The following is a 27,567-nucleotide window of genomic DNA, read 5'->3' as shown; positions in this document are numbered from 1 at the left end:
AAAAAAGGCAGTTTTTCCTAAATAACTACCTGAACCGTGGCACCGAGGATGAAGAAATTTTTATGGTATGTTGGTCTACTAGACTTTTACGGAAAAATTTTGTTTGGTCCCCGGGGGCCACTTCCCCCCCCGCGCTGGGGCCCCCGTAAATTTTTCGTCAACGATACCAGGGACACCGAAGCACCGGGGAACATGAAATTTGGTGGGCATGTAGCCCCACTAGACTTCTAAGGAAAAATTTCGTTTGGTCCCCGGGGGCCACTCCCCCCCCGCGCTGGGCCCCCCCAAACCCCAAAAAATGCAGTTTTTCCTAAATAACTACCTGAACCGTGGCACCGAGGATGAAGAAATTTTTATGGTATGTTGGTCTACTAGACTTTTAGGGAAAAATTTCGTTTGGTCCCCGGGGGCCACTTCCCCCCCCCGCGCTGGGGCCCCCGTAAATTTTTCGTCAACGATACCAGGGACACCGAAGCACCGGGGAACATGAAATTTGGTGGGCATGTAGCCCCACTAGACTTCTAAGGAAAAATTTCGTTTGGTCCCCGGGGGCCACTCCCCCCCCCGCGCTGGGCCCCCCCAAACCCCAAAAAAATGCAGTTTTTCCTAAATAACTACCTGAACCGTGGCACCGAGGATGAAGAAATTTTTATGGTATGTTGGTCTACTAGACTTTTAGGGAAAAATTTCGTTTGGTCCCCGGGGGCCACTTCCCCCCCCGCGCTGGGGCCCCCGTAAATTTTTCGTCAACGATACCAGGGACACCGAAGCACCGGGGAACATGAAATTTGGTGGGCATGTAGCCCCACTAGACTTCTAAGGAAAAATTTCGTTTGGTCCCCGAATGCCACTCCCCCCCCCGCGCTGGCCCCCCCCCAAACCCAAAAAAATGCAGTTTTTCCTAAATAACTACCTGAACCGTGGCACCGAGGATAAAGAAATTTTTATGGTATGTTGATCTACTAGACTTTTACGGAAAAATTTCGTTTGGTCCCCGGGGGCCACTCCCCCCCCGCGCTGGGGCCCCCGTAAATTTTTCGTCAACGATACCAGGGACACCGAAGCACCGGGGAACATGAAATTTGGTGGGCATGTAGCCCCACTAGACTTCTAAGGAAAAATTTCGTTTGGTCCCCGGGGGCCACTCCCCCCCGCGCTGGGCCCCCCCAAACCCAAAAAAATGCAGTTTTTCCTAAATAAATAACTACCTGAACCGTGGCACCGAGGATGAAGAAATTTTTATGGTATGTTGCTCTTAAGGGCCCACATCAACCTAGCCCATAATCACTCATTTGTGATTTGCGCCCCTCCCATAAAAAATGAAAATGCAATATTATTCTGCTTTAATCGCCCCTATCTTCAGTGGAGATGTTCAGAACTGCACCATATTTCATGTGTATGATTAACTTGACATCCTCTGGGGGTATCCTCTGCTAAGTTTTGTAGAATTTCATCCATGGGGGGGTATAAAATAAATTCATTTATGTGCACATTTAGTGACTGTACACTCATCGGCCTGTAGATGGTGCTGTTGAGCGAAGGGTTGCTGGTTTAGGATGATACTGTCACACACACACATGCAGGAATACAAACAAACGCAAGCATGCACACACACTGACATCCACACGCACAGACACACACCCATACACACACATACAAATCCACATGCACAGACACACACACACAAACACACACGCGCACACATGTACGCACACATACATACACGCACAGACACACACACACACACAGACACACACATACACAAACACACACACACACACACACACACACACACACACACACACACACACACACACACACACACACACACACACACACACACAGACAGACATGCACATACTATTACTTTTTTTGGGTATATACATAAACACGCAATACAGCCAAATTACTCCACGTCATTTATTTTTGTGGAAAGCCAGTGCAGGCCTGAGCGGCGGTCATATTTTGTACCACGATGCGGTACATCTAGTTATTATAATGTTATGCGCTTTGAGACATGAGATAATTTAACACTTCTCTCGTCTCGTGATGCTTTGCAGAATCTGCTGTGTGTGTTCATGTGTTTTGGAGGTGGCGTGGCTTTGTAGAGCGCTCTGAAGGGAGGGTGGGATCTAATGCTTTCAAAGCTAGCTTGTTATTGTTTGGCCCAACAGTGGAAAAGTGGCTTATGGTGCGATGATGTAAAACTGTTTGTCGATGTCTTGCTCTGAAGGCAGGCATATGCAAATACATTTGCCCTTGTGACGTCACAAGTCCCTCTAATATCAAAACGGGCTGTTTTTGGAGCTTGCTTAAATAAATGCTTTGTTTATGAGTTGGACGTTTTAAGCTCTGAATCTTGCAGGATGTTAAAAGATCAAGGCAAATTTAATTTCTCATGTCATGACCCCTTTTAAGGTTTGATTAGGTTTGTGTGCATGTTGTGTGTCATGTTTTTGGTATCCTGAGTAGCATTTGTCAGAACAGCTGTTTGTTCTGCCTTCTCTCTCTCTTTTTCCATTGGCTTCCATTTATGTGACAACATAACTTTCCCAGCCTCCAAAATGATAAATAAAGCTTTGTGTATGTGTGTGTGTGTGTGTGTGTGTGTGTGTGTGTGTGTGTGTGTGTGTGTGTGTGTGTGTGTGTGTATGTGTGTTATTCAGCATCAAGATTAAATGGAAAGGTCTCAGTTTGTATCTATTTGTATTAATCCTAAACAATTTTAGAAGAAACATCTAAGGGGAAGTTTAAACGAAACTTCATTAAATCGTGCTATGAAAGAACAATCATTGAGCAATACAAAGTTCCTCTGGGTTCTGCTGAAGGACTTTCTGTCTGCCTGTCTGTCTGTCTCTCTGTCTGTCTCACTCTTTCTGTCTTTCTCTCAGTGGGCTGATTGTAAGTGTAGCTCTGTCATTGGTTTGTGCTCTTTGCGGCCCAAGTATGGAGAGAGGTTAGCTTTCAGTTCGAGAACAAGCTCTGCCAGAGCGGCCATGTGATTTTCCCATCTGTGAGCCAGATAAACACACAGCTGCTTCCCCCTCTCACAAGTCTCATGTGGGCATATAAATGCATAGTTTACAGTACATCTTTTATGAATAACCACTCTTCAAGTTTACCCTAACACTGTGTAGCACCACACAAACATTTAAATCTTCAACGACACTTACACAAATTCTGGGCACTATTGATAAGCCTATAATTTCTAATGTTATGGCCAATAAACAAACAAAAAATAAATAAGCAAAATTAAAACACACTAAAACCTAAATTAATAGTTTTAAATGAATGCTTTCAAACGTTTTAAAAAGTGAATGCTGCTTCACAGTTAAATATAGAACTCCGGTCAATTGTAACATTGAGCTCATTTTTTTGTACATTTGGAGTGCTGTCAATACAGAGAACAACGACAAAAATCGGTGTTGCCTACACCGAGTTAGGCTATTCTATTTTTAAAATTTGCACCCTGTTGACTTCAATGGGGCAATGTTTAAACCTGCTTTTAGCCTCTTAACATCCTTGATGTGTCATTACAAGTGCACAGAAAATGTGAGTGATTCCTTCTGAGTGAACACGAGTGGATCTGACTGCAGTAGATGTAAAAGATATGTATAAAAATGATGTTATTTTAGCCAGCGCAAATACCTGTTTACATCCTGTTTTTCGGTTGAAGTCCAAAGTAGTCGATTGCCGAGTTCACGCGCATAGGTTTAGTTACCAACGATCACGCGCGTGAACTCGGCAATCGACTACTTTGGACTTCAACCGAAAAACAGGATGTAAACAGGTATTTGCGCTGGCTTAAATAACATCATTTTTATACATATCTTTTACATCTACTGCAGTCAGATCCACTCGTGTTCACTCTGAAGGAATCACTCACATTTTCTGTGCACTTGTAATGACACATAAAGGATGTTAAGAGGCTAAAAGCAGGTTTAAACATTGCCCCATTGAAGTCAACAGGGTGCAAATTTTAAAAATAGAATAACTCGGTGTAGGCAACACCGATTTTTGTCGTTGTTGTCTGTATTGACAGCACTCCAAGAGTCCAAATGTACAATAAAATGAGCTCAATGTTAAAATTGACCGGAGTTCTCCTTTAAATATCCAATGTCAACTGTTTCAGACAGTTACAGCCGTTACTAATTATAAAAAACACTAATAGCATCTGATAATGGAGCTGATATATTATGTATCTCTAGATAATTAAAAAATTAAATAATAAACCACCCCTTCCCCCCTTACATTACAGGAATGTTATTTATTTTATGCTAATGCGAATTCAGATCTTAAGTGTCATTAAAATAATGTCCCAATGCAAAATATTGCTTTTTATGTTAACACTAATGTTGGACAGTCTTATTGGCAATTTGTTTTACTAGTTTTGATTTTTGGTGTGAAATGTGACCCAGATATGTTCTTGACAGCGACATGTTCTGTGAGATTTGTGAGAGAGCTTATTTTCTGGCACATGTGGAATGTCTTCCTTATTTTTTCTCTTTATCCATGTGAATTACTGTATTGTATTTGAGTACAGAGTGTTTGAGTTGCCACACATCTCTTGTTCTCATATTACAGAGCAGATCTGCTGCACTACTATCAGCTACTGTGCTGTTCAGCAAGAATTTCACACACGTACGTACACGGCAATGTCAGCTCTCACGTCTTTGGATTGGATTTGTGTGCTTATGTTTCAGAGATAAGAACAGCAACAGTACGCTTTGTATTGATGTGTGGGATGCCAGCATCTCCATGTGTTTTGAAGCATTTTAAAAGACTCGCTCACGCACGACACAAGCATACACGACTGCATCTGGTATAACAGACTACAGGGCATAAATACTTGAGCCAACAGCTATAAAAACATTAGTGCTGCATTGAGGAGTGGGAGACACTTGAGAAAAAGAAAACGAGAAAACGAGGGGAAATTCAGTGACAGTTTATAGTGAAAGATTGATAGAGAGCGTGAGAGAAAAAGAGAGAGACCCACGTGGTGGTATTGCTGTCCGTGAGGGTCGTTCTGCTATTCATAGCTATAGTTTCCTTCAGCACTGCTTAGGTCAGTTTAACTGCAACAACAGACACAACGCAAACAACGCAATTACAATACAGCTATTACTCACTCACAAGAAAAAACCTAACCAGAGCAGCACAGTAAGTCTTTTTTTTTTGTCGTTCAGTTTTGATTCCATTATAAAAGTGGCTTTATGTCAAGCTGTGTGTGTTTTTACCTGTGCTGTGATACTTTGGATATAGGACTGTCCCTATAGAAGTAAGGTAAATGTGGGTAAAATTTGGGGGGATCCTCAATTGGAAAATCAATTAATAAAAAACACTAATATTCATGAAATGTCCTCATTGAGATAGCTGTGTAAATGTCAAATGTGTGTGTACTTCACATACTCCTGGGTAAGTTCAAGGTCAGAGGCACTGGGCTTTTAGTAGAGTGGAACCGAGAGAAAGTTTTTACCTTGAGAAAGATATATATATATATATATATATATATATATATATATATATATATATATATATATATATATATAATAACATTTTATATACATGTATAGTGTGTGTGTGTGTGTGTGTGTGTGTGTGTGTGTGTGTGTGTGTGTGAGAGAGAGAGAAAGTGTAAAAGTGTGAAACCCTACCCTACACTAACAAAGACTCCTGAGGTGAAGACCCACCATATTATCGACAACACATTAACAGTGCTGTTCACAGGCTTTATCACTCATTTTCACCCTCTGCATGGAGCTGGCTAAAACCTCACTAATGCAGGGAAGCTGTCAGCCTTTAGTGAAGGTTTCCATCTTTAGTGTGAGAGCATGGAAGTCAAGTCAAGCTACAGAAGTTTCTAGGGTCTCAGCTGAATGAAGGGTCCTCAATACTGTCTTTAATCATAGTCCACTTCCATGAGGAGGGCCTGTACAGAGAAACATTGCTGGAGACTAGGCTGATGCAGCTGAAATATTTATTTGAAATATATATTTATTTTTTTAATAGCCCTATTTTCTGCTCATTTTGAGCTGCCATGAAACAAACCATAGGGATAAAATGAAAGATTGTGACTGTCTTTCTCAGCTAAGTTGAGTGTTCACTGATTATTATGAACTGGGATAAAACAGGCGTGTGTGTGTGTGTGTATGTATAGGGATGCACTATGATATTGACTTTCTGGCTGATTTTATAAATCTATACTAGTTTAAGGAATTCACTTATGTTTGTGTTACATACTGCTCCGAGACTTGGATTGGAGATCCAAACTCAGCTTTATTATTAGGGTAATCCAAAATTGTAATTCAAATAACAGACGGGATCAAAAACACAGGGCAAACAATCCAAACCACAACTGAGTCCAAAATCAAACCATAGGCAAACAGGGAAATCCAGGAAACCAGGCAGATGATCGAAACCATAACACGGGAAGCCAAAGAGAGAGTGCTCAGGATTGCCCTGTGACACAAACAAGACTTCACAAAGAATGGCAGAAAACACCAGGCTTAAATAGGCAGACCTAACTAGATAATGACACACCATGGAAGTGACCACACAATAATGAGTCCAGGCAATGGATTATGGGAACTGAAGTTCATGATGGGGAAAGCAAGGGAGTTAAAAGGAGTGCCCTCTGGTGGCAATCATCCAAAACTTAATCCATTTTTGTACAAAACGTGTTTTCTTTGCCAATAACTTTAATGCCAGTCACAATCATTTTAATAAGGGCTAACACGTCATATACAAAAATAATTTTGAATATTCATCATAAATATTACCAAATGTTGCATTCACTTAAAACTGATTTTCAAATGACAATTAAAAGTGCATTTCAAAATACACCAGTATCTGTTTTGTTTTTCCATAATCACTTTGTGTGTCCTCCCTCTGTGTTTTTCCTTTCAGACTTAAGTAAGCTGAATTGGCAAAGCAATGCAGGCCCAGGATCTGATCCGACACCTGCGGATGCCTGAGCTGGACGACGTGAGGCAGTATGTGCGCAGTTTACCCACTAACACCCTCATGGGCATGGGCGCATTCGCTGCCATCACCACATACTGGCTGGCCACCCGTCCCAAAGCCCTTAAACCACCATGTGACCTCGCCATGCAGTCCGTGGAGGTACCGGTAAGTGTGAAAATGCAGTTGGTTTATGTAGTTTTATACCTAGGGGTAGGGGTTTAAACGACTTCAGATTTTTTTAAGCCAACATTTATGTGATAAAAGTCGAGTCGACTAGTCGCTGATGACGTCATTAATGAACAAATAAGCCTGAACCTCGAGCTGAGACTAGAAAGCGGGTTGCCTTGTGCCGGGTTTTTGCTTGTTCTAAATCAGATACAGATAAAGTAGCACAGTAAAGATTGCATTGAATGCATTAGTGAGAGATCGTTTGTGTGTGAATTAATTCTACTGTGCAGGGTTTCTCTACTGAAGCTGTGGGTTTTAGTCACTATAAGAAATATATGCTAGAGCTTTTCAGTTTCTAAGCTATTTTATTGATAAATCACAGAACAGTGTTGACTAGCCTATACATTTCTGTGCTACTGAAATACAATGCTGCTGTGTATTAGTTTAGATCGGCGATTAACTTACATGTACAATAAGCTGTTTAAAAAATGCATTCACCTGTTTAATTTTGAGCATCCAGATGGTATAAACTAGGGCTGCACGATATGAGGAAAAGCTTCGATGTGCGATAACATTGTTTAATATTGCGATGACGATATGACTTGCGATAAATATTCAAATGTGAATGTTAGCTATTCGATGTATCGTTCAGCCCTAGTATAAACAAACATATCTCGTGGAGCGCTCTCGGTGTATGCATTCCTGTCCTTCGGATGAGACGTTAAACCGAGGCCCTGACTCTCTGTTGGCATTAAAAATCCCAGGATGTCCTTCGAAAGACTAGGGGTGTAACCCCGGTATCCTGCCCAAATTTGCCCATTGGCCTCTGTCCATCATGGCCTCCTAATCATCCCCATATAGACTCATTGGCTTCATCACTCTGTCTCCTCTCCATCAATAAGCTGGTGTGTGGTGGGCGTTCTGGCGCAATATGGCTGCCGTCGCATCATCCAGGTGGATGCTGCACATTGGTGGTGGTTGAGGAGATTCCCCTTCTATGTTAAGCGCTTTGAGTGCAGAGAAAATTAAATCTATTTGTCATTTTAATTGTTGGAAACGGAGTGTAAAAGTGGACTTCAAAGATTTCTTATCCTGTTGCGCCCTCTATAGACCATGGTCAGTGACTAGTCGACGTCAAGCGTAAAGCGTCATGGCAGAGCATTAAAGTCAACTAGTCTGTGCAACCCCTAGTTCAGGGTTAGTAGTCTCGTCAATATGTCTGTAAAACAAAGTCTGATCTACATTGTAGTTTTTTTTAAGGCCACATAGACAGGTAGACCTAGATGCAAAATGACCAACCACAGTTTAGATGATGCCTACTCTAAAACTCTGGCATGCAACAATGAGGTAAATCTTTAATTTTGAGATTATTGACTATTGATTATACCATCAGTTGCACTTGAATATTTCTTGTTTCAATGTTACTAACCACCTCAAACAAAGCTATTAAATATGTTGTACTTCAAAAATTTGATTCCATAAAAGTTTTGCCATAAAACTTTGGTAATTCTTCATTGGAATTATTCAATGTGGCCAGTGGCCACCTGGTAAAAAAAACTTGCCAGCAGTTTGAGAAAAACTAGTGGATTCTCATCTCCAACAGTTGCTTAGCAGCCATTGGCTTGCAAATCCACCAAGGTCATAATTTCTCCACATCATCATAGCTTGCGCAATCTTGTAACGCATTGAAATAAACACGTTATCAGTCAGAGACCTTAGAACGCATTCTAGAGTCAAATCTATTTTGAAAGGTTGAAAGTGTCTCCCAGCTCGAGGTGCAAGATTTTAGTGGTTATATACAGCAGTACAGACTGTTGCTTCTTCTGGTTAACCCAGCATATGAAGAGGTCACCCGCTACATGTCACAAAACTCTTCTTGTTTGAGCTGTTTTAAGTTGCCCATCTGTGTTCTCAGACATATAGTACTGTACATTTAAATAAATCTTTGTGCACAAAATATGTGCTGTGTTTTCTTGGAATCATGCATTGTGGTTTCTATAATAACCATGTTTAATTCCTGTCTGTAGAAGAAAAGGTTTAATATACACTACCGTTCTAATATAATGTTTTTATTCAGCTAGAATGCATCAAATCGATCAAAAGTGACAGTAACAAAATTGATAATTCGATATTTAAATAAATATAGTCAAATAGAAAACAGTAATTTAAAATTGTAATAATATTTCACAATATTATATATTTTAACTGTTTTTATGAGCAAATGCAGCCTTGGTGAGACATAAGAGACATATGCTCAAAAAAATAAACTACTAGGCCAAAACTTTTGAATGGTAGTGTGTGTGTGTTGAAAACATTGGAACCTACAGCTGGTTTTGGAATGTTAATGGTTTTGTGTGTACACATGTGCACAGACTGTAACGATGCCTTAGATACAAATAATTACAGCCTCTTTCACCCAGACGAGTGTAATTATAGATGTATGTCCTTGATCTCTGTCTCTGTCTTTGGCTGAAGAAAACATAGAGGTTCTTGTATTCTCACTATTTCTTGTATGTTTGCTATGGTAACTGAAACGTGTTGGCAACAGATATAAAGACAGTCAGATCCACTGAGCAACGACCATCTGTAAATTCTTTTAGCGTGAAGTCTTCCTTCCTTCTGCTGTTAATGGCCTGGTCCTTTTGTTTTATCAAACCTAAAGTAGTGAAAGATTCGGTGACCTTTACATTTCTGTGAGTCTTATTTTCTTGTTTATTTTGACAAGTTAATGCTACTGTAAAAATAGTTTATGCATAAATGAAATTAGCATTTTGTTCTGGTCCTCAAATTTCAAATGCACTGGGATGATTCACTGTTCATTTTACTCTGTTTGTGTCTGTTCATGCTGTTCCAGAGTATCTGTCTGGTGTGGAAGCAAAGCGGGAGCGGATTTGTAAGGAGTTGTGATTTGATTTTCTGGGATTTTGTTTTTTCAGGGTAGTGAATATGCTCGTCGGTCTATCCTATTGGACAGTGACGCATACATGACATACTACTATAAAGACGCTCAGACAATGTATGAGTTTTTCTTACGAGGACTAAGAGTGTCAGGTAAGTCAAGTGGTCATTTAAACAGACATTAAAATCAACTAAATAGATCACCTAGAGCTGCGCGATTAATCGTTAAAAGATTGCGATCTATAATATATATTATTCCAAAATGTCAATGATTCGGCTATGTCTATTAAATCTTTGACAAGTACAATCACAGCGAGCAATTAAATCTGTGTTCGTACTGCTGCTGACCCAGAGAAAGCAGTTATCATCATATATAGATATGAAACAGTCTTTTCAACCACACAGTATATATATATATATTTTCTGGAAGTACTGGAATAAAGTTTATTGCATATAAACACGGATGTGTGCCCTAGCGATCAAAATAGAGTAAATGACACATTTTAAAGTAACTTGACACTTCCAATAAAGATGAATCAATAACATTGTTACACCAGTAGGTGGCGACAAGGGACTGTTTGTGAATTTGTCATTGAATCATTCATTCAAAAGATTTGTTCAAAAATGCTGATCCATCCAGTAATGAAACAAGTCTTTATGAGTAAGTCATTGAATCATTAATTAAAACCAATTTTTTTTTACAATTATTGATTCAGATAATTTTTTTTTTTTTTAATATACTGTGTTGTTTAGTTGTCTATTCAGAATCGTGGGAGAATCGTGATCTCTATTTTAAACAAAAAAATATCCAGAATCGTGCAGCTCTAAGCTTAAAGTTTTGTCATCATGTTTGAGATCTTTACATTTTTGTGATTTAATTTTTATAGACAATGGTCCTTGTTTGGGATCACGAAAAGCGAGCAAGCAATATAAATGGCTGTCGTATAAAGAGGTAAGATTTCTGTAGTCTGCGGTGTGATTTTAAATCAGAACTGGTTTAGCATTTTATTTCGTAAATGTCCATGGATTCCTCTCTTGTTTATATTTGATCAGATATGGCTGTGCAATTGAATAAAGTTATGTATTTTCGTATGATGTTTGTGTTCGTAGGTAGCAGACAGGGCAGAGTTTGCAGGTTCAGCATTACTCCACAGAGGTCACAGTCAATCGGGAGACAAATACATTGGCATCTTTGCACAGAACAGGCCAGAGGTAATCACATCCTACTAGAGCTATCTGCCTCAGACAGTTTGATTGTAAAATGGATTGATGTGGGCTGTAGGCCGATAATCATGTATATGTAAGTAAACTAAACAATATGATAACTTCTAAAGCCACCTTTTGTCTATTCATTGCTTTACTTGTTTGCCACAATAATGTAATAACTTTGAACATTTTGGTCCCACTTTATATTGTGTCTTACTCTTTAACTAATTTGTACCAACATTTAAATTAATAATTTGATACAGTGCACTTATTATGTACATACATGATTTTACATTGTACTTATATTATCATAATTATCTGCATTTTCCCTTCCCTTTTACTAAATCTGTCCTAACCTCACGTATCCCACCTCAATAGCTGCAAAAGTGTTTTGCAATACAACTTCAACAAAATAATTACATTGTTCTTATTATTTGATGTAAGTACATCATAGTTAAAGACACCTTGTATAAAGTGTGACCGAATTTTTTCATTTGGGTGCTTTCTCAGAAATATTAATATATATGATTTTATTAAAATGTCATGTATTCACATTAATTGAACAGCCCTAATTAATTGCTTCGCTTATTGTACAGCAGGTGTGGCAGCACTTCCTAATCCTGTTTTATTCTATATTTATTCTGTTTAAGATTATATTATTTGTGCATAAATATGTGTGTTCCACAACTGATTAAATTGCTTGTACATTAGTGGACAATTTCAGAGCTGGCATGTTACACATATTCACTGGTGGCAGTGCCACTGTATGACACACTGGGTACAGAGGCCATCAGCTACATCATTGACAAAGGTGAGCAAGCACACAGCATTTCTTTATAATTCTGTGCAGAAGTTTTATGATATCTTCTTCTCCTTCTATTTAGTTTTATTTCTGCAAATGAATACTTGAAAAAAATATTTATTTTATTTTTATTCAGACTAAAAATGTCCTATACTTATTACGAAAAAGCATTTTGTTCACTGAAAAAGTAACTAAAACATGAATAACTAGATTCCTTTAACATTTTTTAATTGAATTACTTAAAGGCACAATATGTAAGTTTTTTGGATTAAAATATCCACAAAACACCTAAAACAATATATATTTGTTGACTTGTGTACTTACATTATCCCAAATGTTTCCAACAATGTTTAAATCCAGAAAAATCAGCTATTTTAACCAGTGTCATTACGTAGCATGTCAATGACATCATATCCGCGCTACACTTAATTTCCGTAGAAAACATGGAAACCATTTAAAACCAGGAAACACGCTGTAATTTGTTATGCTTTTTGGTGAGCAACTGTTTGAATACTTTTAACGATAGAAAATTAATCATTGTTATATAGCTCAAAACGGTTAGTCTTATTGTTTGAATCTATTGATTTCTTGATTTACCGCAAGTAACATATTTGTACCATGCCTCAAAGACAACACTTTTTTTGTCAAGTGGCTTACACAGCATAATCAGAAAGAGCTTTATTTGTAGTAACAGTAATACAGCATTTTATACAATATATTTTAAAATAAATTGCATGCCATTTAGGAACACAAGTCATCCAGCTACTAATATCGATCTAGCTTACTGCGGTGTGCAACAAGTGTCTCATACCAGCCACCAAGCAAGTCAGGTAAAGTGACCTATAATTCAGCATTTGCTGCTATTTCATCAGAATGAAATTAAATAATGTGAATTTAAGTGATCAAACATAACTGTAACAAAGTTTAAATTCAGGGACGAAGGAGGTGGGCGTTAAACAACTTTAATCGTAACTTTAATCATAAAATATGCATGAACAACAAATCGAAGAGAGCGGCAGCGGCCGATATAAGCAAAAACAGCACCCATGAACATGATTTCTGCCTGAGTCCCGTCGGATTGCTTTCCATCGGCTGTGGAGGTGAAGACGACAACTCCCATGATTCCACGCTCATTCACGGTGTCATCAAGCTACGCCTTTGTTAATGTTTTGAAATCAACCTCTCAAAACTTACATACTGTGCCTTTAATATTTAATTAATTAACAGAACTATTTTTAATTTCATTTGAAGGTTTGAATGAAGATGGGAAATCGTGTTGACATTGTGATGTGTTGTCGGAATTGTGGAAATTTCTTGTGGGTAACAGAGCTTTTGTTGTAGCCTCCATCTCCACTGTGATCTGTGATCTCGCGGAGAAGGCTCGTCTTATCTTGGACTGTGTGTCTGGCCGGAAACATAGCGTCACAACCATAGTGATCATGGAGAACTTTGACAGTGAGCTGACTGCACAAGCACAACAGAATGGCATTGAAGTTTTGAGCCTCAAGGAGCTGGAGGTTTGATACACACACACTTAAACACACTTGCTAAACAGTGATCACATTAATCCCATTTAATCTATTTGTACTGCACTAAATGAAGTCTTTCTTTTGGCAGGCTATTGGCAAAGCCAACCACAAGACTCCCATTGTGAGTAAAACTGAGCACTGTATTGATTTACTGACTTGAATAATTAATAGTTTTATTTGATAGCTTTATTTTTGATTTTTTTTACTTCATAATTTAATGAATGCTTAGTATTGATTTTTTATTTCAAGCCTCCTAAACCAGAGGACCTGGCACTGATTTGCTTCACAAGTGGAACTACAGGTATGCGGACTAGGGGCCCTATATTAACGATCTGAAATGCAAGTGTCAAAGCGCAAGTAACTTTGTGGGCGGGTCTTGGCGCTGTTGCTATTTTCCCGGCGGGATAAATGACTCTTGCGCCAGGCGCAAATCTAAAATGGGTTGGTCTGAAGTAGCTTCATTATTCATAGGTGTGGTTTGGGCGTAACGTGAAATAAACCAATCAGAGCGTCATCTCACATTCCCTTTAAGAGCAGACACGCTTTTTCTAAAGCGGATTCCTATTGTAACGGCGGATTTGCCAGGCGCGTGCCAGGAGCGGTTCACAGCCGAGGAGAGCAACACTCTCGTCAGGGACGTTGGGGATGGAGAAACCCACCCAAATTAACTTCGGTTAAAAAGGCTTATGATAATTTGGGTAAATGTGTAAGCTAGATGTATGCTTTTATAATAAATTGTCTATCTATCTATCTATCTATCTATCTATCTATCTATCTATCTATCTATCTATCTATCTATCTATCTATCTATCTATCTATCTATCTATCTATCTATCTATCTATCTATCTATCTATCTATTATAATAATGTATGATTTGCAAAAATGAAAACTGCTGCTTCTGTGTAGATGAGAGAATCAAAGTGTATGCGCGTTGTGCACACGCTACATTGATTATGGCCAAGCATGCGCCCTTAAAATAGCATATGAATAACATGCGCAATGCGCCACTGACTTTAAACTATTTTTTTCCTGGTTAGTTGCGCAATTGTTTTCTAAACCTGCAAAATAGCATGAAGGAACGTTTGCGCTGAAACACGCCTCCTTTTTTGCGCTGAACCGCCCAGGGAGCGCAAGTTCATTCCCTAGTTTAGCGACGTGCTTCTGTGGAGGGAAAAGCGCGCTTTGCGCGGGTGCAAAATAGGAATGACACATGCGTCGGTGCACAAAGTCAATTGCGCTGGGTGCAAGATAGGGCCCTAGATCTGCTATTCTGCTGCTGTTGCAGAGCAAGTATGGACTTGATACTGCTAATAGATACACAGACACGCTGCTGTGAGCATGAACGATATCCTGCTGCTGCTGCGTAAGTAGACATGCATAAATCCCATAGCAGATCTAGACAGGTGGAGGTGGAGGGTCTCAGAGGATAGCGCTGCAGGACTAGCATACAGCAACCACTAAACCAGACTATTTAAATGTTGAGCAAGCAATCTCATTGGCCGCAGGATCAGCAGAGGCCAATCAGCTTGTCCCATGCGGTAATTATGTGATTGCTTGTAGATTGCATGTAATGGACCTATCAGCCCGGGCCCTCTAGAATTTCATTTCTGAACTAGATATTAATGTATTAAAGTATTTAATTGTTATTAATCTCAAACTAAATAAATTATTTTGTAGTTAACACATCAATGCTTTCCAATGAAAAAATAAAATGCAAAAATATAATATGTGGCTTTAATCATTGAGTATTCATTGATGAACAAAGCCAACGTCTTTCCTTTTTCATTTAAATGTTGCTTCAAAGTCATATTTTGGCATTTTTTAGGACTCCAACCTGGAGAATAAATGTAACTGATTACTTTGCCGACAGGAAATCCAAAGGGAGCAATGCTTACACATGGAAACGTTGTTTCCAATTGTTCTGCTTTCATTAAAGTTACACAGGTAAGATCGATTTTTTTCGCTTCTTTATCCTTTAAAATTCATTGTGCTGAAGTTTATCTTTGAGAAAAAGATAAAAACTGCCAACAAAGGAGATTTAAATGTCAGATCAGATCGATGAGATTTTTAGGAGCCTGTTTCCTTTATTTTGTTTGTCAGTTAACTGTTAAGTGAAATGTTTTCTTTCTGTTTCTGTTTCTTGTGCCTCATTTCCTCATTTAATTATCTGTTTCCTGTTTCTACCTCCCTCATGATCTGTATGTTGATGTGTTTGGATGTGTGTGTGGTTAGGGGTTGCTGAAACTTGGTCCTCAAGATGTCCTCATCTCCTTCTTACCACTAGCGCATATGTTTGAAAGAGTAGTTGAGGTATGCTGGATTTCACACTGCACGTGTGTGTGTGTGTGTGTGTGTGTGTGTGTGTGTGTGTGTGTGTGTGTGTGTGTGTGTGTATGTGTGTGTGTGTGTCTGTGTTTTACAGGTTCATTGCATGCTTAACCAGACAGACATTCACATTTCTTACCTACCACTAGCACACATGTTTGAGAGAGTGGTTGAGGTATGTATTATGCATGCACACAGTCATTAAACAAATGTTTTAATACATTAAATTAATAAGTTAGGGATGTTTTGGTTAAATATATGACACTATGATTTATTTACTCTACCATTGGCACATATTTTACATATTGTAGTTGCCAAAAGTAATTTCCGTCCTAGGAAATTTGACATCTTAACCCTTTATCCAAATAAAGTATTATTAAAAATGTGTTGTATGTATATACTGTATACAGTATAAAAATGAATCTACATTATATTCTTGTTGTGTTTGTTGTGTGTGTATAGGGTGTGCTTCTGGTCCACGGGGCCAGGATTGGATATTTTCAGGGTGACATCCGTCTGCTGATGGATGATTTGAAGACTCTTAAGCCCACTGTATTTCCTGTAGTGCCCAGACTACTCAACCGCATGTTTGATAAGGTAACTGTTTAGTTATACACACAAAAACTGTTAACGTTGAAGTCTGTCTTTAAATATACCTAAAAATCTTTACTCATTATACATTCATCTTTGTTTGCGTTAAGATCTTTGGACAGGCGAACACTCCTCTTAAGAGATGGCTGCTGGATTTTGCCACCAGCAGAAAAGAGGCGGAGCTAAGAAGTGGAGTCGTGAGGACGGACAGCATGTGGGATAAACTGATCTTCAGCAAAGTACAGGTAACCAGATGAAAAGGATATATATATATATATATATATATATATATATATATATATATATATATATATATATATATATATTGATATAGATATAATGTAAGAAACCAATTCACAATTGGGAGATTTAAAGTTGCAATTGGCTTTTTATTGATTGATTGATTGATCGATTGATCAATTGATCGATCGTATTTCAGGCTTTCATAGAAACTCTGCTTCTGCTCCGCTCTGGTGCTGGTGAAAAAAACCTTGCTCCGAGTGATTCTGTAGTGTGAAACAGAGTCACTCTTATATTCAAATACAAGTTTTAGTTTGTTTTTCAACAACACAGTACACCAGTATTCAGCCTTGTTATAAATAGATTTATATAATAGAATTCTTCACATGCTTATGTCGCATCTACAATTAATTCTACTATATGGGCCATTCTACAAAATTGGTTCAAAGTCAGAGTTGGAAACGTCTTGAAAAAAATGTCTTTTCCCACAAATTTTGTATGTATGCAAATTGTATTATATCCAAGGTACACGTTTCTAGTAATTGTGCAGTTAATTATCATATTGTATTTTCAGAAAGTTTTGGAATAATTTTCCTCTCCCCAAATTTGTCACTACCGAAACACAATAAAAAATAATTTAATAAGAAGGCTTATATTGACCTATTAATATTTTGTTTACATCTACCTTGTAAATATATTTTTTGCTGTTTTTAAAAAAAAGTTTTCACAGTTAAATCAATAACAATTACAATGTTAACAACATTTCAAGTGTAATTTATACGATTTGTTGTATTTTTAACCCAATCTTTCTTTGCAAAAGGCATTGAGTTAATCATACTGATTTCAAAGTTAAGGAAATCAGACAAAACATCCATGATTTGGTTGTGGCGGCACATTTTCTGTAGTGACAGTAATGTTTTGGTAGCAACCACATCACATTACAGAATTTTAACTTGCATACTAAAACACTACTAAAACATACTAAGATACTAATGATTTGCATAACTGTACTAAAATGTTATTTCCCCCAAATAAATGACTATGTGTTCCTTTTTGTCACTACCAAAACAATGATGACATGTTTTGGTCATGATTGTTTCGGTAGTGACAATTTAAGATACTTTTGAGCCGAGTTCAAAGATGATAATCAGCACATGGTTACCTAGCCCAGTTCTGAACAGTTGTAGACACATAAAAACTAGGTTTGGTAGTGACCTCCCTTAAATTACACACAGATTTTCAGACTTTTAAACACATTTCCCTCAACATGATGATACCTATCTATAATGAGAGAGAGGCATTCAGGAATATTTCCTGATCAAAAATGTAGGGGTGTGGTTAAAATCAGTCTCAGCCAATGGACTAAAACACACACTGTTTTGGTAGTGACATGAAAATGCGGGACACATTTTTCTTACATAAAGTTTCATGATTTAAAAATAAAATATAAAATAAATGTTCCCTTTCGTGGTCACTACGAGTTACGTCAGTGACGACGAAATGGGGGTTCCCTTTCGTTGTCACTCCGAGTTACGTCGGATGACGACGAATGGGGTTTCGCTTAGAAATCCTATCATCTTCGAGTATATAAAACGAGCCAATGGCAATGAAATGCCATGGGTCTGCGGAATTTGCATAGCGTAACTCCGCCCCACCCTGGGGGTATATAAGGAAGTGCGCTGGCAACATGCAGATATGTTTTCGCTTCGGAGCCAAGTTGATGTACTTCACTCCACAGCCAATCCTGAGATTCATCTCTTCATTCTCTTCGAGACGAGCCTCTCTCCAAGTGTTGGTGTGACAGCGAGTTCCAGCGAGTGCACATTCCCTGCTTATCTGTGCAGTGATTTGCCAGAGTTTGTGTGTTCATCTCCCTGGTCGCTTCAACATTTGTGGAGAAATCTCCTTTCTAAAAGAGCTTGCACGCGGCACGTCTTTTTAAAGATGCCTCGCCCGTGCACTTCTGGTTGCGGTCTATTTGTTTCTGACTCTGATGGGCACAATCGCTGTCTTGTGTGTCTGGGCTTAGAGCACGCTAAGGCGTGGATGAGTCATGTTCCCATTGCGGGAACATGCCCATCGCACGGTTACGGTCGAGACTCAATGACCTTCATGGTAGAGTCCCCTCATCCGCACCCCGATCTACGGGCTCCGCGAGAGCTAGTACTTCGGCTGGCGGCCAGGGTGACCTGAGGGTTACGGTGTGGGACAAAGCGCCGACTATTCCACGCTCCACACCGTCCTCTAGTGCCGTGCAACCCGCGAGTGGTCCAAATGAGCCCGCAGTACAGTCCTCTGACTTGCCGCGGATCTCATTTGGCGCTCCAGAGGAAGATTCGATGTCGATCGCTGCATCACAGGGTGGGCAAGAGTCCTTGGGAAGTGAGGATTCGGCTGTGCTGCCACCTTCGGGTGTGCCAGCATTGCCCGAGTCTGATCCCGAGATGACTGCCATGCTTTCCCGGGCAGCCGCGGCCATTGGGCTTGAGTGGTCCCCGCCACCTGGTCCGGTGCGCTCGCGGCTGGACGATTGGTTTTTGGGTGCCGCCGCTGATCCCCGTCAGCGCGCGTCCCCAATGCCTTTCTTCCCGGACATGCATGAGGAGGTCACGAGGTCCTGGAAGGCACCATTGTCTTCTCGTGATCGCTCGGCGACCTCCTCCGCCCTGCCTCCTCTCGATCAGGCGGCCGCCAAAGGGTACACTGGGGTTCCCCAGGTTGAACGCTCTGTTGCGATGCAGCTGTGTCCTCATAGTGCTTCTTCCCGCGGGGACCCAAAGCACCCCTCCAAAGCCTGTAGGTTCTCTTCCACGCTTGTGGCGAAGGCCTATAGAGCTGCGGGGCTGGCAGCCTCCTCACTGCATGCCATGGCGACACTCCAGGTCTACCAGGCCCAGATGTTGCGTGACATGCACGAGGGGAGGACTGACCCAGCGCTCTTCGATGAGCTGCGTGCCGCCACCGACCTTGCTCTCCGAGCGACGAAGGTGACCGCACGCTCCCTGGGTCAGGTGATGTCCACTTGCGTGGTCCAGGAGAGACATCTGTGTCACACCTGGTTCTCAGAACTAGTACTCCTCGCGACAGCACCTCCCTGGCCTATTCCCCTGAGGAAGGACCTGCTTTCTCAGGGACGGGGCACCCTATGGCACCCTCGTCCCGATCTGTGGAACCTCCACGTGTGGCTCCTGGACGGGATGAGGCAGGTTTGAGTACCCTACCACCAGCGGTGGTGGCTACCATCACTTCCGCTAGAGCATTGTCCACGAGACGTGCCTATGCGTTGAAGTGGAACCTCCTCGTCATCTGGTGTTCTTCTAAAAATCTAGAACCCACGAAATGCCCCATCAGTGTCGTGCTTTCCTTCCTGCAAGAAGGGTTGGAGCGTAGGCTGTCTCCCTCCACCCTGAAAGTGTATGTTGCCGCAATTGCCGCACATCACGATGCAGTTGATGGTAAATCCTTAGGGAAGCACGACCTGATCGTCAGGTTCCTGAGGGGAGCCAGGAGACTAAATCCTCCTCGTCCTCCCCTCGTACCCTCTTGGGACCTCTCAGTGGTTTTAACTGCCCTGCAGAGTGCTCCCTTTGAGCCTCTGCAATCAGTGGAGCTTAAGTTCCTGTCTATGAAGACAGCGCTCCTGGTTGCATTGGCCTCCATCAAGAGGGTAGGGGACCTGCAGGCATTTTCGGTTGACGAAGCGTGCCTGGAATTCGGACCGGCTAACTCTCACGTGATCCTGAGACCCCGGCCTGGATATGTGCCCAAGGTTCCCACCACACCCTTTCGAGACCAGGTGGTGAACCTGCAAGCGCTGCCTTTGGAGGAGGCAGACCCAGCCTTGGCACTGCTCTGTCCAGTACGCGCACTCCGTGCTTACGTAGACAGAACGCAGTGTTTCAGGACCTCAGACCAGCTCTTTGTCTGTCATGGTGGGAAGCTGAAGGGAAAGGCTCTCTCCAAGCAAAGGTTGTCTCACTGGATAGTGGACGCCATTGCTTTGGCATACCAGCAGCAAGGTCGACCATGCCCCCTTGGTGTGACGGCCCACTCCACCCGGAGTGTGGCATCCTCTTGGGCTCTAGCGCATGGCGCCTCGCTAACAGACATATGCAGAGCTGCAGGCTGGGCGACACCTAACACATTCGCGAGATTCTATAATCTCCGAGTGGAGCCAGTTTCTTCTCATGTACTCGCTTCAACTAGCCGGTAAGAGATTCTGCTCAGGTGTCTTCGCTTGTTCGCCATTCCTCTCCACGGACGGGATACGTGCGATATATTTCCTCAGGTGAGCCTGATAAGCCCTGAGTCTCCTCCAGCACTGATGACGTCAACGCCAGAGTTATGCCACCGGCAGCTTTCGCGCTTGGCTAGGTGCCTCCATGTGCATGGTTCCCCCTCTGGGTGACCCCCACATGTGTATTCCACTGTAAGCCTCTTTGAGCATGTGTCTTTCCCTTGGCAAGCCACCTTGCCACCCCTGGGGTTGAAATATTCCACCTGCGGCTGGACACCCCAGTGTTATTCCGTATGCAGCCCTTCGGGGTCATATGTGTATTCCAAGTCCCCCCCTTCGGGTTGGGCATGATTGCATATTTCCACTGGATATGCTTCCCAGTGTACCTTGGTATTCCTGTGTTAAGTAGGACTCCTTCGTCCGTGCTAGTCTCACGACAGGGAGCTCAGACTTACGCAGGGCACTGGTAGACAGTCGAGAGGTGGCGTGATTACACTGGGAACCCCATTCGTCGTCATCCGATGTAACTCGGAGTGACAACGAAAGGGAACGTCTCGGTTACGGATGTAACCCTCGTTCCCTGAGTAGGGAACGGAGACGTTACGTCTCCCTGCCACTTCCGCTGTACCGCTGGAACGCCTGAGTTCAGTCTCGGCTCCTCAGCGAAGACATATCTGCATGTTGCCAGCGCACTTCCTTATATACCCCCAGGGTGGGGCGGAGTTACGCTATGCAAATTCCGCAGACCCATGGCATTTCATTGCCATTGGCTCGTTTTATATACTCGAAGATGATAGGATTTCTAAGCGAAACCCCATTCGTCGTCATCCGACGTAACGTCTCCGTTCCCTACTCAGGGAACGAGGGTTACATCCGTAACCGAGACGTTTTGCTTAGAAGCCTATCACCTTCGAGTAATACAAAACGAGCCAATGGAAATGCCATGAGTCTGCGGAATTTGCATGCGTAACTCCGCCCTACCTCGTGGGTATATAAGGAAGTACACCGCAACATGCAGGTATGTTTTTGCTTCGTAGCCAAGAGGTCCTCTTCACTCCTGTAGCTTGCATTCTCTGAGTGTCATCGAGTGTTCTTCGAGACAAGCTGCTTTCCAGTCTGTGTTGGTGTCATAGGCGATTTCCAGCGAGTTTCACATTCCTGCCTGCTGATCTGTGCAGTGGTTTCTCCCTGGCCATCTCGGCACAGATTGTAAAGTTTCCTCTCACAAAAGAGCTTGCACAGGCACGTCTTTTTAAAAATGTCTCGCACGTGTGTTTTTGGGTGCGGTCGTTCCGTTCCTTCTTCTGATGGGCATGATCGCTGTCTTGCGTGTTTGGGCTTAGAACACACAAAGGCAGCTTTCATGGATGAGTCATGTTCTCACTGTGGGAACATGACCATCTCTGAGCTGAGATCGAGACTCTGTGACTTGTCTAAAGGTAGAGTTCCCTCTGCCACACCCCAATCTGTCCCCTCCACGAGAGGTGACACTTTGGCTGGTGGCCAGGGTGATCTGAGGGTTACGGTGTGGAACACTGCCCTGACGATGCTTCCTCGGGCCACACCCCCCTCTGCAGCTCAGCAACCCACAAGCTCTTCAAGTGTCGTCGCGGGGCCGCCTACGGACGTGCCTCGTGTCGCATTTGGGACTCCAGAGGAGGAATCGGGAGGAATGTCGATCGCCGCATCACAAGGTGAGCTGGACTCTTCTGGGGATGAAGATTCGGCTGTGCTGCCGCCCTCCGGGGTCCCAGCACTGTCCGAGTTGGATCCAGAATTGACGGCTATGCTCTCCCGGGCCGCCGCGAGCATTGGGTAAGCGTGGAACCCTCCACCCTGCCCTGAGCGCTCGTGGTTGGATGATTGGTTATTGGGGGCTGCACCCCCCCAGTTACCTTCTTCCCGGAGGTGCATGAGGGAGTCACGAGATCCTGGAAGGCCCCATTGTCTTCCCATGATCGTTCAGTGGCCTCCTCCGCCTTCTCTGCCCTTAATGAGGCCGCGGTCAACGGGTTCCCCCCGTTGAACACAACTGTGTCCGCAGAGTGCTTCGACATGGCGTGGCGACCCAAAGTACCCCTCCAAGGCCTGTAGGTTTTCGTCCATTCTCGTGGTGAAGTCCTACAGAGCTGCGGGCAGGACGCCACCTCGCTGCATGCCATGACCATCCTACCAGGCCAGGATGCTCAAGGACCTGCACGAGTGCAGAGCTGACCAAGGGCTCTTTGATGAGCTGTGTGCCGCCACCGACCTCGCTATCTGGGCGACGAAGGTGAAAGCACGTTCCCTTGGTCAGGTGATGTCCACTAGTGTGGTCCAGGAACGACACCTGTGGCTTAACCTGGCCGATATGAGAGATGCCGAGTGGACTCGGCTACATGGGGTTCGCATCCTGAATTATCTCGACGACTGGCTGATCCTAGCTCACTCTCGAGATCAGGTTTGCGAGCACAGGGACCTAGTGCTCCGGCACCTAGCTCGTCTGGGCCTTCGGGTCAACTGGGAGAAGAGCAAACTTTGCCCCGTGCAGAGGATCTCTTTTCGCAGTATGGAAATCGACTCGGTCACCATGTGCGCGCAGCTTACGAGCGAGCGCGCAGTCACTGCTGACTTGCCTGCGTCACATCCAGAGCAAGAGTGTGGTTCCACTTAAATCCTTTCAGAGGCTCCTGGGGCATATGGCATCCGCAGCGGCAGCCACACCGCTCAGGTTGCTTCATATGAGACCGCTTCAGCACTGGCTATGCGATTGAGTCCCGAGGTGGGCATGGCAACACGGCAAGCTCAGAGTACCAGTTATCAGTTACCTGTCGTCAGACCTTCACCCCGTGGACGAACCTCAGCTTTCTACGTGCTGGAGTGCCCTTAGAACAAGTTTCCAGGCATGTTGTTGTCTCAACAGATGCCTCCACCACGGGTTGGGGTGCCATGTGCAATGGACATGCTGCCGCGGGCTCCTGGACAGGACCCCAGCGCCTTTGGCATGTCAATTGCCTCGAGTTGCTGGCTGTACGTCTCGCTCTGCACCGCTTCCATGCGTTGCTCAAGAACCAGCACGTACTAGTCCGATCAGACAATACTGCGACTGTAGCGTACATCAACCGTCAAGGTGGTCTACGCTCCCGCCGTATGTCGCAACTTGCCCGCCACCTCCTCTTATGGAGTCAGAAGCATCTGAGGTCGCTGCAAGCCATGTATATTCCCGGAGATCTGAACTGTGCAGCCGATGAGCTCTCACGGCTTCAGCCCCTCCGTGGAGAATGGCGACTCCATCCCCAGTCGGTTCAGCTGATTTGGGAACAGTTCGGCGACGAACAGGTAGATCTGTTTGCCTCCCACAACTCTCCCCATTGCAGCCTGTTTTACTCCCTGACCGAGGGCACGCTTGGCACGGATGCACTGGCGAACAGCTGGCCGCGGCGCCTCTGCAAGTATGCGTTTCCCCCAGTGAGCCTTCTTGCACAGATCCTGTGCAAGATCAGGGAGGACGAGGAGCAGGTCCTTCTGGTTGCGCCTCATTGGCCCACCCGGACTTGGTTCTCCGAACTCATGCTCCTTGTGACAGCCCCTCCCTGGCCAATTCCTCTGAGGAAGGACCTCCTTTCTCAGAGACGGGGCACCCTTTGGCACCCTCATCCCGATCTTTGGAACCTCCACGTGTGGCTTCTGGATGGGTCGAGGCAGGTTTGAGTACCCTACCACCAGCGGTGGTGGCTACCATCACTTCCGCTAGAGCATTGTCCACGAGACATGCCTATGCGTTGAAGTGGAACCTCTTCGTCACCTTGTGCTCTTCTCACCGAGAAGACCCCAGTAAATACCCGATCAGTGTCGTGCTTTCCTTCCTGCAAGAAGGGTTGGAAAGGCTGTCTCCCTCCACCCTTAAAGTATATGTTGCCACTATCGCCGCACATCATGATGCAGTTGAGGGTAAGTCCATTGAAAGGCATGACCTGGTCATCAGGTTCCTGAGAGGAGCGAGGAGACTGAATCCTCCTCGCCCTCCTTCTCATGCCCTCTTGGCACCTCTCAGTGGTTTTAACTGCCCTGCAGAGTGCTCCCTTTGAGCCTTTGCAAGCAGTGGAGCTTAAGTTCCTGTCAATGAAGACAGCGCTCCTGCTTGCACTGGCCTCCATCAAGAGGGTAGGGGACCTGCAGGCATTTTCTGTTGACGAAGCGTGCCTGGAATTCGGGCCGGCTAACTCTCACGTGATCCTGAGACCCCGGCCTGGATATGTGCCCAATGTTCCTACCACCCCCTTTCGAGATCAGGTGGTGAACCTGCAAGCGCTGCCCTCGGAGGAGGCAGACCTAGCCTTGGCACTGCTCTGTCCAGTACGTGCCCTCCGTGCCTACGTAGACAGAACACAGTGTTTCAGGACCTCAGACCAGCTCTTTGTCTGTTATGGTGGGAAGCTGAGGGGAAAGGCTCTCTCCAAGCAAAGGTTGTCTCACTGGATAGTGGACGCCATTGCTCTGGCATACCAGCAGCAAGGTCGACCGTGCCCCCTTGGTGTGAGAGCCCACTCCACCTGGAGTGTGGCCTCCTCTTGGGCTCTAGCGCATGGTGCCTAGCTAACAGACATCTGTAGAGCTGCAGGCTGGGCGACACCTAACACATTCGCGAGATTCTATAATCTCCGAGTGGAGCCAGTATCCTCTCGTGTACTCGCTTCAACTAGCCGGTAACTTGGATCCGCTCAGGTGTCTTCGCTTGCTCGCCATTCCACTCCACGGACTGGATCAGTGCGATATTCTCCTCAGGTGAGTTTCCCCGAGAAACCCTGAGTTCCTCCAGCTCTGCTCACACCAACGCCAGTTTTATGCCTCCGGGAGCTTTCGCGATTGGCTAGGTGCCTCCATGTGCATGGTTCCCCCGTTGGGCGACCCCCACATGTGTATTTCCACTGTAAGCCTCCTTGAGCATGTGTCTTTCCCTTGGCAAGCCACCTTGCCACCCCTGGGGTTGAAAGATTCCACCGTTCGGGCTGAACACCCCAGTGTTCTTCCATATGCACCCCCCCTCCGGGTCATATGTGTATTTTTAAGACCTCCCTTTGGGCGGGCATTGTGTTGCATATTTCCACTGAGATATGCTTCCCAGTGTACCTTGGTATTCCTGTGATAAGTATGACTCCTTTGTCCGTGCCAGTCTTACAACAGGGAGCTCAGACTTACGCAGGGCACTGGAAGACAGCCGAGAAGCTGGCGTGATTAGACTGGAACCTCCATTTCGTCGTCACTGACGTAACTCGTAGTGATCATGAAAGGGAACGTCTCGGTTAAGTATGTAACCCTCGTTCCTTGAGTAGGGAACAGAGACGCTACGTCTTCCTGCCACTTTCGCTGTACCGCTGGAAACGCAGGAGTTCAGTCTCGGCTCCTCAGCAGGAAATATATCTGCATGTTGCGGCGTACTTCCTTATATACCCAAAAGGTAGGGCGGAGTTACGCATTCAAATTCCTCAGACCCATGGCATTTCCCTTGCCATTGGCTCGTTTTGTAATACTCAAAGGTGATAGGCTTCTAAGAGAAACCCCCATTTCGTTGTCACTGACGTAACGTCTCCGTTCCCTACTCAGGGAACGAGGGTTACATACGTAACCGAGATGTTTTTTTTAACTTTACTTTTTAAAAGAAATCAAAACTATATTTTTTAAAACAACAATGGAAAAAATTGAAAAAAAACATTTCAATATAATTTTCACAAGTTTTCACAAGTGAAATTTAGAGGTTAGGGTTCGGGACAGCCACCTCCCAATTGAAAGTACACAATAAATGATGATTTTATATTTATTAAACTTATTTATATTTTAAATATTATTGTGGGATTCAATAGATAATAGAAGGATCTTAGTAAACATTTACAATTTGAATACCTAAATGCTTTTTAAATGTGTTTTTTGGTTGTTGGACAGCAGTTTGCACCAATTCTGTAGAATGGCCCATTTATGTCAGGACCACTATCATCGAATACGATTGACAATTAGCATACAGTTTGGATTAGCGGTATGGTTCTGTTCTTGGCGAGAACTCCCTGCGCATCCATGCAGCCTAGCATGGATAAGAGCAGGGAGAGCTGCAATAACCCCCCTTAGGGTAAACAGAACAGAACCAAAATGAATGTATTGCCAGTATCATTAATTAGTGGTGTCAACAATAATCGATTTGGCGATGCATCGCAATGCGGGGCATGCACGATTCAGCATCGATGCGGCAAAGTGCCATAATCGATTATGTCACTGTTTATTTTCTGGCCTTGAGTTGGACAATAAAGTTGTTAAGTTTCAATTACTTCCGGGACTTTCAAACATCAAAATAACATTTATTAATATGTATTCTTGTCAAAATGACATATAAACATCTTTTCCTGTTCTATTTTGCCTGGAAACGCTTCCAACACGCTTGCTTGTCGCGTGAAAAATAGGCGTCGGTTCTATTTCTAGCATGCACGTGTTTTCCGCGCCGCTCGAGCCGCGCCTGAGACGCGTGTCACGCAGGCAGTGTCCAAGCTCTACCTGTTAACATGGGAGCTGAAAAAAAACGGACACGCCACGCAGCCAGTGTGTCGCCGGCCTTACGCGGTGTGTAAAACCTGTCACACTA

General features: G+C 43.5%; 1 protein-coding gene across 2 annotated transcripts in view; it reads left to right on the top strand.

Annotated features, from left to right (window-relative positions):
• The window catches only part of acsl1a (acyl-CoA synthetase long chain family member 1a), a 38,311-nt gene that overhangs the window by 3,701 nt on the left and 7,043 nt on the right, over positions 1-27,567 (top strand). The window contains exons 1-13 of one of the 2 annotated variants that reach the window (XM_081361981.1): positions 4,183-5,160; positions 6,907-7,128; positions 10,068-10,182; positions 10,917-10,981; positions 11,140-11,241; positions 11,947-12,046; positions 13,379-13,554; positions 13,655-13,687; positions 13,816-13,867; positions 15,438-15,511; positions 15,800-15,877; positions 16,355-16,489; positions 16,594-16,728. In XM_081361981.1, the coding sequence (XP_081218107.1) occupies positions 6,934-7,128; positions 10,068-10,182; positions 10,917-10,981; positions 11,140-11,241; positions 11,947-12,046; positions 13,379-13,554; positions 13,655-13,687; positions 13,816-13,867; positions 15,438-15,511; positions 15,800-15,877; positions 16,355-16,489; positions 16,594-16,728 (1,260 nt within the window). In that variant the 5' untranslated portion in view covers positions 4,183-5,160; positions 6,907-6,933. Of the gene's footprint in view, positions 1-4,182; positions 5,161-6,906; positions 7,129-10,067; positions 10,183-10,916; positions 10,982-11,139; positions 11,242-11,946; positions 12,047-13,378; positions 13,555-13,654; positions 13,688-13,815; positions 13,868-15,437; positions 15,512-15,799; positions 15,878-16,354; positions 16,490-16,593; positions 16,729-27,567 lie in introns of those variants that run through there. The other variant, XM_081361982.1, reaches the window with a different exon arrangement.

Source organism: Scardinius erythrophthalmus, assembly GCF_964197995.2.
Source record: "Scardinius erythrophthalmus genome assembly, chromosome: 3".
Lineage (NCBI taxonomy): Eukaryota > Metazoa > Chordata > Actinopteri > Cypriniformes > Leuciscidae > Scardinius > Scardinius erythrophthalmus.
Note: the sequence above shows the minus strand (reverse complement) of the source record. Positions and strands in the feature narration are given on the sequence as shown.